The 16627-nt window shown below is 36.1% G+C and overlaps 1 protein-coding gene across 2 annotated transcripts in view; it reads left to right on the forward strand.

The window, feature by feature from the left end:
* The window catches only part of pax7a (paired box 7a), a 72049-nt gene that overhangs the window by 28264 nt on the left and 27158 nt on the right, over positions 1–16627 (forward strand). For both annotated transcript variants that reach the window (XM_016268260.1, XM_016268261.1), the window contains exons 6-7: positions 6360–6525; positions 9782–9978. In XM_016268260.1, the coding sequence (XP_016123746.1) occupies positions 6360–6525; positions 9782–9978 (363 nt within the window). The remainder of the gene's footprint in view (positions 1–6359; positions 6526–9781; positions 9979–16627) is intronic.

Raw genomic sequence — 16627 nt, forward strand, 5'->3', positions numbered from 1 at the left:
ATATATATAATATTCCAGCAATTCTTTGGACCATTAGCTTGTGCACCATAATAGAATAAATAGGATTTATAAAGACTGTAGAGAGCAAAATTGTTGCAATGCATCAGTGAGAATGTTCTAACAGTTTTGCATTATTAGAATTTAAATGACTTTCTTTTAGACGCTTTGTGTTCGTTGATTCTTATCTAAGTAATCCCAGTCTCCTTTTTGCAATTCGCGTTCCCACTAATGTTAATTAGCATAGCGACAGACAGAGAGAAAAAGAGCAAGAGAATTCAAGCGGGCCACAGAAGAAAAGATTTGTTTGATGTAGTCAACACATTGCTTGTCAGACTGAAGTTGGTTAAATCACATTTGTTGGTATAAAAACAGATGTCGCCCTTGTTTAATGTTCATTCCTTTCAAACACGAGGTGAATGGCCTGAAAACTTTTTAAAGTATCCCTTAACAACATTTTCCTTAAGAAGAAACAGGTTTGAGTGGAGACTGTTGTTGTATCCAACACTATCCTGGATTTACGGGCGACTGTTTGCAGTGACTTATTAAGTGCACACGTGTGGATGTGTTTTGGTGTACACAGCGGTCTCACAAGCAAGGGACTTGAGGTGCAGGAAACATCCCGTAAAAGACAGGAATAAGAAACATTGTGCGTGTGCACACAGGTTTATCCTGTTTATCTGTGACAGGTGTGCGCAGTAAACACAAATCTCCATAGATTCCTGCATTGGACACAGGGACAGGCCTGAGCCCAGACGATGCTCTGTCTTTGGGTTTATAGTCTAATGATTGAAACAAATGCACACATGATCAGCTAAACACACAGTTTCTCACACACTTCACGATTTGAGGTGTGCAGAAGCTATTTATTGAACTTTGATTGATTAAAATGGGGTTATGCACTCAAAAAGAATAATTTACTCGCCATTTCAAACCTGTATGACTTACTTTCTTCTGCAGTACCAAAAAAGATGTATTATATAAAGCGCTATGAAGAATAAGAATAATAAGCGCATATAAAGAATATGTAAACGCTATATAAATGAATGTGACTTGAGTTTCACTGTAAGGAAAGTCAGAAAAGACACTGAAAAAAGTACAAAAAAGACAGATATTATTTCAAAATATCTTTTTTGTGTTCACAGAATGAGAGTTATACAGGTTTAGAATGAAATAAAGGAGAATAAAGTGCATGATTTTCATTTTTGGGTGAACTGTCCCATCAAAAAAAATCGTGCAAATGTATTCAAATGCATAATCCAGCATTAACGGAACTTTTTTATTATTATTTTTTATTTATTTAGCATTATTTATCCTGTATCGGCCCCATTGTTTCAGCTTTCTCCCTAAGAACTGCTGTCAGTGGACGGTGCTGAAGTGGTTTTGGTGTGGGCTGGATGAAAACCGTCTCAGCGGAGGAATTAGGCTGGATTGCAGACAGCAAGAGGGGGAATCTGGGACTGTTCAAGGTGACTTTGTGATTGGGTTCCAAATCCAGCTCAGAGGGTACGACTGGAGCGACTCACAAAACACACACATAATAATCTCAGCAAGGCACTATGATGACGCATCCCTCTGTGCTATAAAACAGAACTGTATTTATTTAGGCATATTGGGCTTAATGTTTAACTTAATAGAGTTAACTCGTGCACCTCTGTGACGCCACGTTGCTTTCAAAAGCAGCAAATTCACTTAGACAGATATGATTAAGGCAGACGGGAGCACATGGTAAAGCCACAAGATCTGCTGGCTGCGTCGTAAGTGCTCTGACCACAGGGATGCAGGCAGCTCGCTGAGAATGATGCATCCTAAATCTCTTTATGAATTGCCATAGCATTGTGTGGTAATGCACGTGCACAGTTTATGTGTGAGGATGAAAGATGAAGCAAAAAGCCTGAGAAGGAACAAGCCAGTCTTTAAAGCGATAAAAGTTTGCTTTTCTATGTTCCTGTAGAAGAAATCACAACCCAAATCTCTGTGAAGTGACGAGAGTAAATTCACTTTTGCTTAAAGATTTCACAAGCATCTTAAGAAAAAGTTGCAAAGGCAAGACACTACAGGCAAAAACACTGATTTTCATGCACTGGTCAGTTTTGACATTTTGGGCTAGTATTTTGCATCTATAATGTCTTCTTTCAGATTGGTGGAAAGAAAACATCCAAAATACACTTTTAAGTGTTTTATTACACTTTATCTGTTTGCACCTGTAGATTTCATTTACAATACTAATCTGTAAAGCCTGTTTTGTCAAAATGAATTTTTTTATCTCCTGCGCTGAGCCAGAAATCTACACTTCAGCACTTCTATATTTTGATGTTTTTTTACAGAGGGGTTTGTTCATTTATCATTCGATTTATATTATATTTTATCCCTAAAAACATGGAGTGATAAAAAGAGATAAAAATAACTTTAGTTAACACTTTAGTATAGGGACCAATTCTCGCTATTGACTAGTTGCTTATTAGCATGCATATTAATAGCATTTATTAGTACTTATAAAGCACATATTCTACATGACCATATTCTACATCCTTATTCTTACCCTATACCCAAACTGAACAACTACTTTACTAACTATTAATAAGCAGCAAATTAGGAGTTTTTTTAGGCAAAAGTTGTAGTCTTAAGAAAAAGTTGCAAAGGCAAGACACTACAGGCAAAAACACTGATTTTCATGCACTGGTCAGTTTTGACATTTTGGGCTAGTATTTTGCATCTATAATGTCTTCTTTCAGATTGGTGGAAAGAAAACATCCAAAATACACTTTTAAGTGTTTTATTACACTTTATCTGTTTGCACCTGTAGATTTCATTTACAATACTAATCTGTAAAGCCTGTTTTGTCAAAATGAATGTTTTATCTCTCTACACTTCAGCACTTCTATATTTTGATGTTTTTTTACAGAGGGGTTTGTTCATTTATCATTCGATTTATATTATATTTTATCCCTAAAAACATGGAGTGATAAAAAGAGATAAAAATAACTTTAGTTAACACTTTAGTATAGGGACCAATTCTCACTATTGACTAGTTGCTTATTAGCATGCATATTAATAGCATTTATTAGTACTTATAAAGCACATATTCTACATGACCATATTCTACATCCTTATTCTTACCCTATACCCAAACTGAACAACTACTTTACTAACTATTAATAAGCAGCAAATTAGGAGTTTTTTTAGGCAAAAGTTGTAGTTATTAGTGAGAACTGGACCTTAAAATAAAGTGTGACCAAACTTTAATATGTGAACAAAATGAAACAAGTGTTTTGAACTTGACTTTATCTAATCTTCATATTTCTGTTCTGGAAATGTATGCAAATTAGTGCATATTTAGTTAGACAATGCATTATTTGCATATTTAAACAAAACATTTTAGAAAAGTTGTAATACAAAACAATTAATCTAGTGTGATTAATAAATGGAAAGCTATGGTGATACTTATTATTTTAACCTATTCACCTGTTGTGTCATATTAAAGGGGGGACTTTCTATATATCTTTTTATCATGCCATAAATCAGAATACTGTCAACAGACAGAAAAAAACATGATATTTTAAGAATAAAATGGTATATAAATCAGACACATTTACCCTTCTGTAAAAACCTTGAGAATATTGATGGGAATAAATCTGTAAAGTTTGCTGTAAGTGTTGCATAGACTATGGATTGTAATTAAAACTTATAGATCCAAATACATAAACTAAACACTTACAAGTGTATTTTGGGTGTTTCCTTTCAACTAGTCTAAAAGAAAACATGATTATGGAAGCAAAATCTCAAAATTGACCAGTGCATGAAAAAACAATGATTTTGTCTGTAGTGTCTTGAATGAAACTCTAAACAATTCTACGAACTATAAAATATTCCTCGCTGATGTCACAGAAGTAAGTATCTGAACTTTGCGGCAGAAGAAAGAAGGCCATCAGGATGAAAGGATGAAGGGGTGGAAAGTGGGGTTCAGAGGTCAAGGGTCAGGAGGCACAGCAGAGCGGGACACTTTTGGGTTGGTGGGGGAAGGACAGCCTTCTTCCATTCTTCATAACCTGTTTGTCCGATTCCCAGTATGAGATCCGTTCGAATCCCAGCACATGCATTCCCCGAGCTTCTTCAGGACGCGAGACCATCCTTTATCTGTCTGCTACACCAGGTTCAGGCTCAAGACAGGCAGAGGGGGTGAAGTGTCTCCTCCTAAACCCTTTGAGAGGATGACGGTCGGGTGGGGGTTTCACTTTCTGAGAGCGTAAGAAAGAAAGATTCGAATCCGACGCATGAAAGTTGGCGAGCCATTGAAGTCATCTGAATGAGATGCTAGCTGTTAGCGGCCTGACAGTTTTGCACATGGACAATGTAAGCAACGCTTTGTAAGAAAGAGCCAGCGAGTGTGTGTGTGTGTTTTGTAGAGTGTGTCTACGGTGTCGTTGCATCAGAATAGAGTGTGTCCCTGTGTGCATACCATGAAAGTGGAGCTCTTAAAGGCATGTTTAAAAAGGGACGCCCACTCTTTGTGGACACTTTTCAGCCTGGTGTATTGAGAGGCCTTTGTCTCCACCTTTCATCTGGATGCACAATGGACCGGCCCGTTTTAAACACAACGCTAGATGAACTGCCCTGACAGTGTATTAAACGTGGATGAACTGCCAGTGCATGGCATAGATCAATGTCCTCCAAGCTTTCGCATACACAGGACTCCGGTCTTGTTCCTGTGGAATAGAGCGGGCTGCTTTCAGAGACGCTAATTATATTCATGTTTTGATGGCGGAGAAGCTGGTTTAAAATGTGCAAATTGTTGTCGTTTTAAGACGACTGCCTGAAATCAATCTGCTTTGAATGGACATTTGTTTTGGTCGGACTTAAACAAAAAACATTTTTTAACACTGAAAAGCGACACATTTTGCCTTTAAGTAACAAAGCCATTTGAAGAGTGACTTCCTGAATAATGTAAACTGAGAATCTTTCTTTTTTTAGTGCCTCTAATGATAGAAAAATGACCCACTTTACCTTTAATCCTGCTGTTAATAAAACAGGTCCTCCATTTGTGTTAAAGGGATAAATTGACCCTAAATGATCAAATATATATTTCATATTTTAGTCTTTGACACAATAGTAAAGTCAAGACAAGTCAAATGTATTTGTGTAGCGCTTTTCACAGTACACATTGTTTCAAAGCAGCTTTACGGAAAATCATGATAAAATCATTATAATATAGTGGATAACACGTTAGAACTGGGCAATAATATAGTTACATTTTGCAACAATACAAGCAATCAAGCTGTTGAGAATTGCTACTGTATATATGTATAGTATATATCACCTTATGCAATATATGTTGGCAGGTAAAGTTGGACTTAAATATCTAACTTTATATAAAGAGCTGCATGGTAATATAATTATTTTATGTCATGAAATAATAATAATAATTAAAAAAACAGGCAGCTGAGATTTGCTATATAGTATTATTTATTGCTTTAAATGAGTATGCTGTATGTATGTGTATAAATTTGTGTATCTGATATTGGATATTTGCATATGCATTTCCAATTTTGTCGTTTGTCTGTTTTTTGCATCCCTCTTCATGATGATTTTTGATGAATTGCATGGAAACCAGTGGCGGTCAGTTTGACGGCTAACACCATCATAGGCACAAAATTTGTATAGCCTTTCCAAAACACGCATACAGTGTATGTCAAAACATGCACATTTAAGACCTCAAATGAGGAAAAAAGTCTCAAAATTTCAAATAGTTTAGCCAATTTCAGGTAGTTTTAAAAAGCTTCCACACACAAAAGGAAGTTTTTGTCCATAAAGTGCTTTTTATAGAAACTCAATTTTTTTTAAATGAATTGTCCATTTATTTTATCTGCATTAATTCAGTAAAACCAAACAGTTAGTATTATAGCTTGATATGAAGCAGTATGTTAAAGATGTGACGGATGTCTGTGTGTGTACGTGCCCGTGTGTGTGTTTCAGACAACACCGCTGCAGTAAAAGTCCTCTAGACTCTCTTTAAATTGTCCGACAGGTAGACAAACATACTCAAGATGTCTGTGGAGGAGATGTGTGGGCTACCTCTGACCTGTTTACGACCTCTCGTCTCTGATGGCAGCTCAGAGCAGCCTGTTTATACAGATCACAGCTTTAGCCACTTAACTAGAACAACAGGGACCTCAGCATATGCCAAGAGGTAGTTTCTCATGAGGACACGCTCTCTGCCACACACATGCCCATGAACCTGTCTGGCTGACTGCTGATTGCTTTCAACTACATGTCATGTGGATGAAATCTTGCTTAGAAATGGGTGTTTGTGTTGCACAATCGTCAGTCTCCTTTTTTTTTAATGCATTTCCATCTTTTATTAGGTCTGGTTCAGCAACCGAAGAGCAAGGTGGCGCAAACAAGCGGGAGCAAATCAGTTGGCAGCATTCAACCACTTGTTGCCCGGAGGCTTTCCGCCAACCGGCATGCCAACCTTATCCACCTATCAGCTTCCAGAGTCAACGTATCCCAGCACCACTCTCTCACAAGGTAGTATACTGTACAGTAATAATCCATAAACCTCTATAGATACACACTAACATTCAAAAGTTTTTTTTTTTTTTTGCAAGGATGCTTTGATCAACACTGACAGTAAAGACATTTATAATGTTCCACAAGATTTTTATTTCTAATAAATGCTGTTCTTTTGAACTTTCATCAAAAACGTTTTCACAAAAATATTAAACCGCACAACTGTTTTCAACATTGTTAATAATAAAAAAAGAATTGTTAATAATAAACTCCAGAAGACTAGAGTAATGATGCTGAAAATTCAGCTTTACATCACAGAAATATATGATATATGATATAATAATAAAAACATTTGAATATAATAAACATTTAAATATATTAAATAGAAAAAAATTACATTGTATGTATGTACTGTATGTATGTATTAGTGTATGTCTCATAGTATTACTATTTGTACTGTATTTTTGATCAAATAAATGTAACGAGTATAAGACACATCTTTCAAAAACATAAAATAAAATCTTACCAACTCTTTTGAACGGTATATAACCCTGAAAAAACAATGTGCTTACAACAAAAGCAGTACTGCTTTATTGGTATAATGGTATCAGATGATACTGAATGTGTGCCATATTCATTGCAATACCATGGTGCATATCCAAAACAATATGTGACCCTGGACCACAAAACCAGTCATAAGGGTCCATTTTTCAAAATTGAGATTTATAAATAAAATATAAATAGGCTTTCCATTGATGTATGTTGGACCGGCCCGTTTTAAACACAACGCTAGATGAACTGCCCTGACAGTGTATTAAACGCGGATGAACTGCCAGTGCATGGCATAGATCAATGTCCTCCAAGCTTTTGCATACACAGGACTCCGGTCTTGTTCCTGTGGAATAGAGCGGGCTGCTTTCAGAGATGCTAATTATATTCATGTTTTGATGGCGGAGAAGCTGGTTTAAAATGTGCAAATTGTTGTCATTTTAAGACGACTGCCTGAAATCAATCTGCTTTGAATGGACATTTGTTTTGGTCGGACTTAAACAAAAAAACACTGAAAAGCGACACATTTTGCCTTTAAGTAACAAAGCCATTTGAAGAGTGACTTCCTGAATAATGTAAACTGAGAATCTTTCTTTTTTTAGTGCCTCTAATGATAGAAAAATGACCCACTTTACCTTTAATCCTGCTGTTAATAAAACAGGTCCTCCATTTGTGTTAAAGGGACAAATTGACCCTAAATGATCAAATATATATTTCATATTTTAGTCTTTGACACAATAGTAAAGTCAAGACAAGTCAAATGTATTTGTGTAGCGCTTTTCACAGTACACATTGTTTCAAAGCAGCTTTACGGAAAATCATGATAAAATATAATTATTTTATGTCATGAAATAATAATAAATAAATAAAAAACAGGCAGCTGAGATTTGCTATATAGTATTATTTATTGCTTTAAATGAGTATGCTGTATGTATGTGTATAAATTTGTGTATCTGATATTGGATATTTGGATATGCATTTCCAATTTTGTCGTTTGTCTGTTTTTTGCATCATGATGATTTTTGATGAATTGCATGGAAACCAGTGGCGGTCAGTTTGTCGGCTAACACCGTCATAGGCACACAATTTGTATAGCCTTTCCAAAACACGCATACAGTATATGTCAAAACATGCACATTTATGACCCCAAATGAGGAAAAAAGTCTCAAAATTTCAAGAACAGTCAAATAGTTTAACCAATTTCAGGTAGTTTTAAAAAGCTTCCACACACAAAAGGAAGTTTTTGTCCATAAAGTGCTTTTTATAGAAACTCAATTTTTTTTAAATGAATTGTCCATTTATTTTATCTGCATTAATTCAGTAAAACCAAACAGTTAGTATTATAGCTTGATATGAAGCAGTATGTTAAAGATGTGACGGATGTCTGTCTTTGATCAACACTGACAGTAAAGACATTTATAATGTTCCACAAGATTTTTATTTCTAATAAATGCTGTTCTTTTGAACTTTCATCAAAAACGTTTTCACAAAAATATTAAACCGCACAACTGTTTTCAACATTGTTAATAATAAAAAAAGAATTGTTAATAATAAACTCCAGAAGACTAGAGTAATGATGCTGAAAATTCAGCTTTACATCACAGAAATATATGATATATGATATAATAATAAAAACATTTGAATATAATAAACATTTAAATATATTAAATAGAAAAAAATTACATTGTATGTATGTACTGTATGTATGTATTAGTGTATGTCTCATAGTATTACTATTTGTACTGTATTTTTGATCAAATAAATGTAACGAGTATAAGACACATCTTTCAAAAACATAAAATAAAATCTTACCAACTCTTTTGAACGGTATATAACCCTGAAAAAACAATGTGCTTACAACAAAAGCAGTACTGCTTTATTGGTATAATGGTATCAGATGATACTGAATGTGTGCCATATTCATTGCAATACCATGGTGCATATCCAAAACAATATGTGACCCTGGACCACAAAACCAGTCATAAGGGTCCATTTTTCAAAATTGAGATTTATAAATAAAATATAAATAGGCTTTCCATTGATGTATGTTTTGTTAGGATATGACAATATTTGGCTGAGATACAACTATTTGAAAATCTGGAATCTGAGGGTGCAAAGAAATCTAAATATTGAGAAAATAGCCTTTAAAGTTGTCCAAATGAAGTTCTTAGCAATGCACATTACTAATCAAAAATTAAGTTTTGATATATTTACAGTAGGAAATTTACAAAATATCTTCATGGAACATGATCTTGACTTTACTTAATATCCTAATGATTTTTGGCATAAAAAAAAAATCTATAATTTTGACCCTTACGATGTATTTTTGACTATTGCTACAAATATACCCCAGCGACTTAAGACTGGTTTTGTGGTCTAGGGTCACATATGGTGTTGCCACAGTACCAGATGTAAAAAATATCCCAGTATCGGCAACACTTTAGATTAGGGAACACTATTCACTATTAACATGTTGCTTAATAGCATGCATATTACTAGCATTTTGGGTGTTTATTATTCCTTAAAAAGCACATATTAATGCATGACCATATTCTAGGTCCCTCAACCATACCCAATACCTAAACATAACTACTACTACAACTACCCTACTATTAATAAGCAGCAAATGTATTATTTTATTGAGGCAAAACTCTTAGTTAATAGTCAATATGTGTTTCAGAATCTAAAGTGCCACCCTAGTATGCTCTCTGTGTTTGTGTTTCAGATGGCAGCAGTACTTTGCACCGGCCGCAGCCTCTGCCGCCCTCCTCCATGCACCAGGGCGGGCTCTCGGCTGACAGTAGCTCTGCCTACGGCCTCTCATCCAACCGCCACACCTTCTCCAGCTATTCAGAGACTTTTATGAGCCCGTCAGCTTCAAGCAACCACATGAATCCCGTGAGCAACGGCCTTTCGCCGCAGGTTAGTGCAGAGGCCTCTTTCCAATGTGAGAATGATGAAAGGCATGCTGAATGAACGCCAGCATGGTTCAGAGATCAAGAACGTTGTCAAGTTAAGCTAGCGTCCGCTGCTTGTGTGGAAACGGATCATTTTTGCACTGATATGGAGAAACGAAAGTGTTTTTTTTTTTCTTAATTTGCTTAGTTTTTCCTAGTCTGAAAACATTATTAGAATTATTCCCAAACCTTTGCTGTTTTTATATCAGAAATTGTCAGCATGAAATGGCTTTTACTTTAATGTGACGTAACAAAAGCAGATAATTAGCAAGAAAAGTTAAATTTATGTTGCTTTGGTCAGAGTATAGCACAATATATATTTGGGTACATGAGAGTGAGTAGGTGCTATTTGACAGGAATTGCTTTGTTTCTGCACTCATTTCTTATAGTGTTTGAATCTCTTGTTGTGTGTCTGGGTTTGTGTTGCTGTGGTTGAGTTTTTGCTAAAATTAGCCTCTTTGGTCCCCATTAATGAGCATTTAGGGTGACTTTCTCCAGAAATGGTGCTGTCTTAAATACCCAGCATTAAAAAATAATGTGTATTGATGCAAATCGCATGTAAGGAGTGAATTATACACAATTACCCATCAATACTGGGCAGTCTTGCCGACCCTCACCAACAAGATGTGGCTAACAAGCATAAAATAAGATTGAAATGGTGTGTAAAGAGTTGAAAATGAATTTCAATGCTGCATTTGTCCACAATTACCCTTTCGTTCACACATGTTTTATTGGGGGTTTCCTTTTCTCTCCCCTGCGCTCTCAAAGCAGATTGAGAAACATTCTCTGTATTACCCTCTTTTTTTCCGGAGAAGAAAGAATTAAGGATTTGGTGACAAAAAAGAGCTTTTCCCCTCGTAACTACAACGTTGGAAGGATAACATGGGCGTCTTACAGTGAGAGAGATTGTTAATCGTGGCACAGGGGCTTTGAGCACTAATGCCTTCGCTCCAAACCTCCGTAAATACCAGCAGACATGGAGGTCTTTTTTCTATTAATGGGAGCATTTAACACTGGCGACGGAGACACTGCCTCTTGCTTCCTTCTCAGCTGTGCTTAAACACTTTCTCCTAATAAATAATAAATGTTTTTTTTTGTCTAATGCCATGGATCTGGTATTCAGGCTTACATGGAAGAAAAACAGATTTCAGTTTTCTATGATTGTTTAGATTTTTTTTATCAATGTATTTCTGTATACTACCACATAAAAGTTTGAATGCTTGTTTTGATAGTTTGATAGTTTTGTAGATTCATATAAATTGGTCCAACATATGAATTTCCTTACAAAATAAATAATAATCTAATAATTTTTTATTTTTTTGAAAAGTGTATGGGTTTGACTAGATAGTGGAGGACAAGTGTGCAAAATATATTTCAATATTGTTTAAAAAGCATCCCCGATTGCACCTGGTTGTGATATTTCTTCGCTGCAAAAACTATTATTTTATATAATAATAATAACAAAAAAACAGTAATAATTGTTATTATTATTACCCAAAATGTCAGTGTTTTTCAGTGTTTGATCACAATAACTGACAGAATATCAAATTATAATTATTTTAAAATTAATAAAAATAATAATAATATCAACAACAATAATGTATATATATATATATATATATATCGTTTTAAATATAATTTCCACTATTTTAATGGAAAATAGTAAATAGTAATAATTAAGAATGAGTTAGTGTTTTTCTGATCCAGGACCTCTCCATGTGTCTCTCATCCATATGGAAGAGTCATTGTGAGGAGATAAATGCAGTTTCTGGCAGGAGAGACAGAGTTCAGTTACAATTTAAACTGTCAGCGCAACCATAGCAGCTTTCATACAAGGTTTCACAAGGTGCAATAGCATCTGCTGGGGTCATATCAGACATCACTTAACCCAACCTCAACTCTGATTCGTTGTTTAGTAAAAGAAGGCTGGCTGTTCTTTTCAGTAAAAAGAAACTGCCGGGAACCTTTTCCCTTTCCAAAACATCAGATGTCACCTTGCCTCCTGTGACACGCGCAAAAAAAATAGTTTCTTATTTTTTAGATCAAAGATAACTCCTTTATATTGCAACTTTGCAGACAACACCTGTCTGGAGGAGATAAACGCATGTGTTCGGACGAAAGACCTATTTCTCCAAACGTCTGCTTTTGATGGGCTACTGGTTGCTGGTAAAGATTGACCAAAATGCGGCTGTAAATGGGATGTGGTGGCCGAGTTGTGGGCGGTAATGGACCCCTGCTGATCTCAGCACAGGTGTTGGTGTAACCCATCCAGACAGAGCGCATTTTCCCATTACAGGCCAGTAGAAAAGCTATCCACCAGCGGTTGTTGTTGTCATAGTCCTTGATTATAAGTTTAGGCTGGTCTGGGAGTGATGCAGTGTCAGATGGGGTCTATTAGGCATTGCTTGGCTGGCCTGCAGATATGTTTTTGGGTTGAGGTGAGCCTATCGCCCCATTTCATTTTGTCGCACAGCAGGTGATGGATAAGGATGCGTACTCTGGAAGATGTCAGGGAAATGTCACTCTTTTTCCTTTCCTTCCTTAGAATTGAAGACATTTTTGTTGCTGGAAAACAAGTTTCCAGTAGAGAAAAAAAATCTCCAGCTGTGTTTGTTTTACAAATAAGTTACATAATTATATATTTTGTCCTGATGACCCTTCAAATATCCATACTGAGATAGCTAATATCCCTCAATGTCCCATAACCAAGCAGAAAATCTCTAAATGATGTTATCAAGAGAAAATAAGGCAGAAGTTTCCTGTTTCTCTGCAGATGGGAATAAACAGAGAATATCAGAGCCAGAGATGGAGCTAGAGCTGCTCAACCACAATGAACGAGATGTCAGGTGCTCGTGCTGGCTATTATGCCTTTCGAAATGGGTTTTTACGAGTGGTCCTGGGAAATGTGTTCCTTGGCAGAAGCGTTTGAGGTGGATTCCACTGCTCTGCCTGACAGGGACACCTGCTGGGAGAGCGAGGAAAACAACATGCCTCTGCAGAACCACAGACAGCTTTCCTTATGAAATTTTTTTTTTTCTTTTTCTTTTAATTAGTCTGTTAATTCATTTTTTTAAATGTAATGATTTAACTATAATAACACTGATTAATTGTTGGACTAAGATAAGAGGGACCCTTAAAAATGACCATCACGGTACATTGAGGATTGGAGATACTATGGTACAGTATAGGATTATGATACTTTGACATTCATATATATATATATATATATATATATATACATAATTAAAGTACATTGAGGACTTTTAGAATCTGTTTTGCAATGCATTAGAAACGTTTTGCGATATTATGGAAATATTATGATGCTTTGTCATAAGGAATTACAGTGTGTTCCTTGGCAGAAGCGTTTGAGGTGGATTCCACTGCTCTGCCTGACAGGGACACCTGCTGGGAGAGCGAGGAAAACAACATGCCTCTGCAGAACCACAGACAGCTTTCCTTATGAAATTTTTTTTTTTCTTTTTCTTTTAATTAGTCTGTTAATTCATTTTTTTAAATGTAATGATTTAACTATAATAACACTGATTAATTGTTGGACTAAGATAAGAGGGACCCTTAAAAATGACCATCACGGTACATTGAGGATTGGAGATACTATGGTACAGTATAGGATTATGATACTTTGACATTCATATATATATATATATATATATATATATACATAATTAAAGTACATTGAGGACTTTTATAATCTGTTTTGCAATGCATTAGAAACGTTTTGCGATATTATGGAAATATTATGATACTTTGTCATAAGGAATTACAGAATAACCACAATCTCATACCATGATATTTACATCAAAGACAGTCTATCTAAGAAATACCATGGTATTATCACAATACTTGTCCATGGAAGCCTGCGTGGTATTATCAGCAGTTGCAGAGAGAATTTTAATGTGATTAAATCATAACTATATCACTACAGCAGGAAGGAAAAGTGGCTGTTGCGTGTGCGCAAACGTGAGCGGTGGGAGTGTGGTTGTGCTGTGGAATGAGGCTTTCCTCACGGACGGACTGATGGATGAGTGCGTAAGGCAGCGCACGAGCGGGGTTGGGTCTCGCCACCGGAGGGATCAGAGAGAAAAACGGCGCTCACCCGAGCCTCCCTTTGATCCCTGTCCCCGGGCCTGCTCGCCTGCACCGTACCGCACAGCATAGCGCGCTAACAGCAGCCCTCGCCAACCCCTGCTCGCGACTGTCAGACAGAGATAAGCGCGGAGAAGCTTCCACCCTCTCCCTCTTCCATTAGTCCTTCTCGGAAAAAAAGGGGATGAATTACGTTTAAGAACCCTGTGCTGGCGTCGACTAAAAAGGAAAGAAACCTACCTCAGAAATTTCAAGTGCTCGCTTCTCTTGCCGTCTCCCTCGCCTCGCAGTTTTGACAAGACATTAGGCACGTGAATATCAATGAGCCGCGGAGACTCGTGTAGTCCCACACATTATTAAAAACTTGTGCATTAAGCCGCAGACTGGGCACCGTGTCAGCTGGCACGCTCTCCCGACGAACGAATCAAAGCGGATGAGCGCGCGGCATTCATCCGTCCCCCGTGCGCTCGCGCCGCGAGAGGGGGAATTGATACTTAATAATTAGAAGCCATATTAAAACAGATACTGTTTATATTTGGCAGTAATGGAAAAGACCTATAAGAGGCTTTCCAAAAAGCTAGACCTGCTTGACAGCTGCAATGAACATCAGACAGCCAAAATTGTCGCCAGGGGCAAAAAAAAAGAAACGGTGGTTTTGGTGTAAGGCTTACGGTTCGAGTGTGTAACTTTAGTCTTAGGCCTGATGACACTGGGAAGTGATTGTGCCAATGTCAGACCTACCTACCTTGAGCTTAATATCTTTTCTAAACTTTTTCTTGGACACTAATTTGTGCTGCATATGACATTTGTGACCCTGGACCACAAAACCAGTCATAAGGGTCAATTTTTCGAAATTGAGATTTATACATCATCTGAAAGCTGAATAAATAAGCTTTCCATTGATGTATGGTCTGTTAGGATAGGACCAAGATACAACTATTTGAAAATCTGGAATCTTGAGGGTGCAAAAAATCTAAATATTGAGAAAAACGCCTTTAAAGTTATCCAAGTGAAGATCTTAGCAATGCATATGACTAATCAACAATTCAATTTTAATATATTTACATTAGGAAATTTACAAAATATCGTCATGGAACATGATCTTTACTTAATATCATAATGATTTTTGGCATAAAAGACAAATCTATAATTTTGACCCATACAATGTATTGTTGGCTATTGCTACAAATATCCCCCAGTGACTTAACACTGCTTTTGTGCTCCAGGGTCACATTTGTGTTTCTGCATGGTTCCTCACACTGTAAAAAAAGGGGAAAAAAGTTCTTTATTTGCATCTTTGGTTCCATGGAGAAGCTTTAACATCCATTTAACTTTTACATTGCACAAAATGTTCTTTATAATGGAAAAATAAGATCTTTAGATTATTAAAATGTTCTTTTGGAAGTTTTATTTTAAGAATGTATAACAAACGTTACATTTTTTGTCATTATTCTGGTCAGTATGTTGGTTTTTATAAAGCATCAGTGCATTTTTCTCTATAAGAAACTAGAGAACATTTATTTATTTATTTTTTGTTGAATCTAAAAAGGTTTTCCAAGGAAGTAAAACCCTTTTCAAATTATAACCTTTTGAGATTAGGATATGTTATACTGTTTCACATTCTCAGGATTTTGTTTTTTAAAGAAATGAATACTTTTATTCAGCAAAGGTGCATTAAATTGATTAAAAATCTGACAAAGGCTTTTATATTGTTACGAAAGATGTCTATTTCAAATACATTTCTATTCATCATTCTATTCAAACTTTCGCATTATCAAAGAATCGGGAAAAAAATTAGGCAGCACAAAAATATGAAGCAGCACAGCTGTTTTCAGAAATGTTTCTTAGGCATCAAATCATCATTTTAAAATGATTTCTGAAGGATCATGTGACACTGAAGACTGGCGTAATGATACTGATGATTCAGCTTTGCATCACAGAAATAAATTACATATTCAAATATATTCAAATAGAAAACAGCTATTTTAAATTGAAATAATGTTTACAGCTTTTGCTGTGTTTTTGATCAATCAAATAAGTGCAGCCTTGGTGAGCGTAAGAGATTTTTTCAAAAACATTAAGAAAAATCCCAGTCGTTTGAACATAAAAGATGCTCAAATCATTACAATTTTTGCAATTAGATTTACATTGATAGTGGGACCAGAAAGAAACCACTCAGAGCATAGCAGCATTGTGACATTGAGTGTTGCACAGACAAACATTTCCTTTGTAAGTATAAAGAATTTGAAGTATAAAGATCTAGTATTGGGATCTTATTCGAGATTCTAGTTCCGAAAAGAAGACTCTGTATGATGCAACACACACACAAGAGACTGTCAGGTGTTTTCAGAGGTGGTCAGTCTCATGAGATCAGGTCATGGATGCTCCACGCCTGTCTGTGTTCTTTAACCTCCATCTCTGGCTTCCCAGCAGTCACCCGTTGAGTCCAATAGCAACATCCTCTCTCATCTCAAAGAAAAAGAGTTTCATTTATTTATTTCGCCCCGACC

The sequence above is a fragment of the Sinocyclocheilus grahami genome, unplaced genomic scaffold, assembly GCF_001515645.1.
Source record: "Sinocyclocheilus grahami isolate Dianchi unplaced genomic scaffold, SAMN03320097.WGS_v1.1 scaffold44.1, whole genome shotgun sequence".
Lineage (NCBI taxonomy): Eukaryota > Metazoa > Chordata > Actinopteri > Cypriniformes > Cyprinidae > Sinocyclocheilus > Sinocyclocheilus grahami.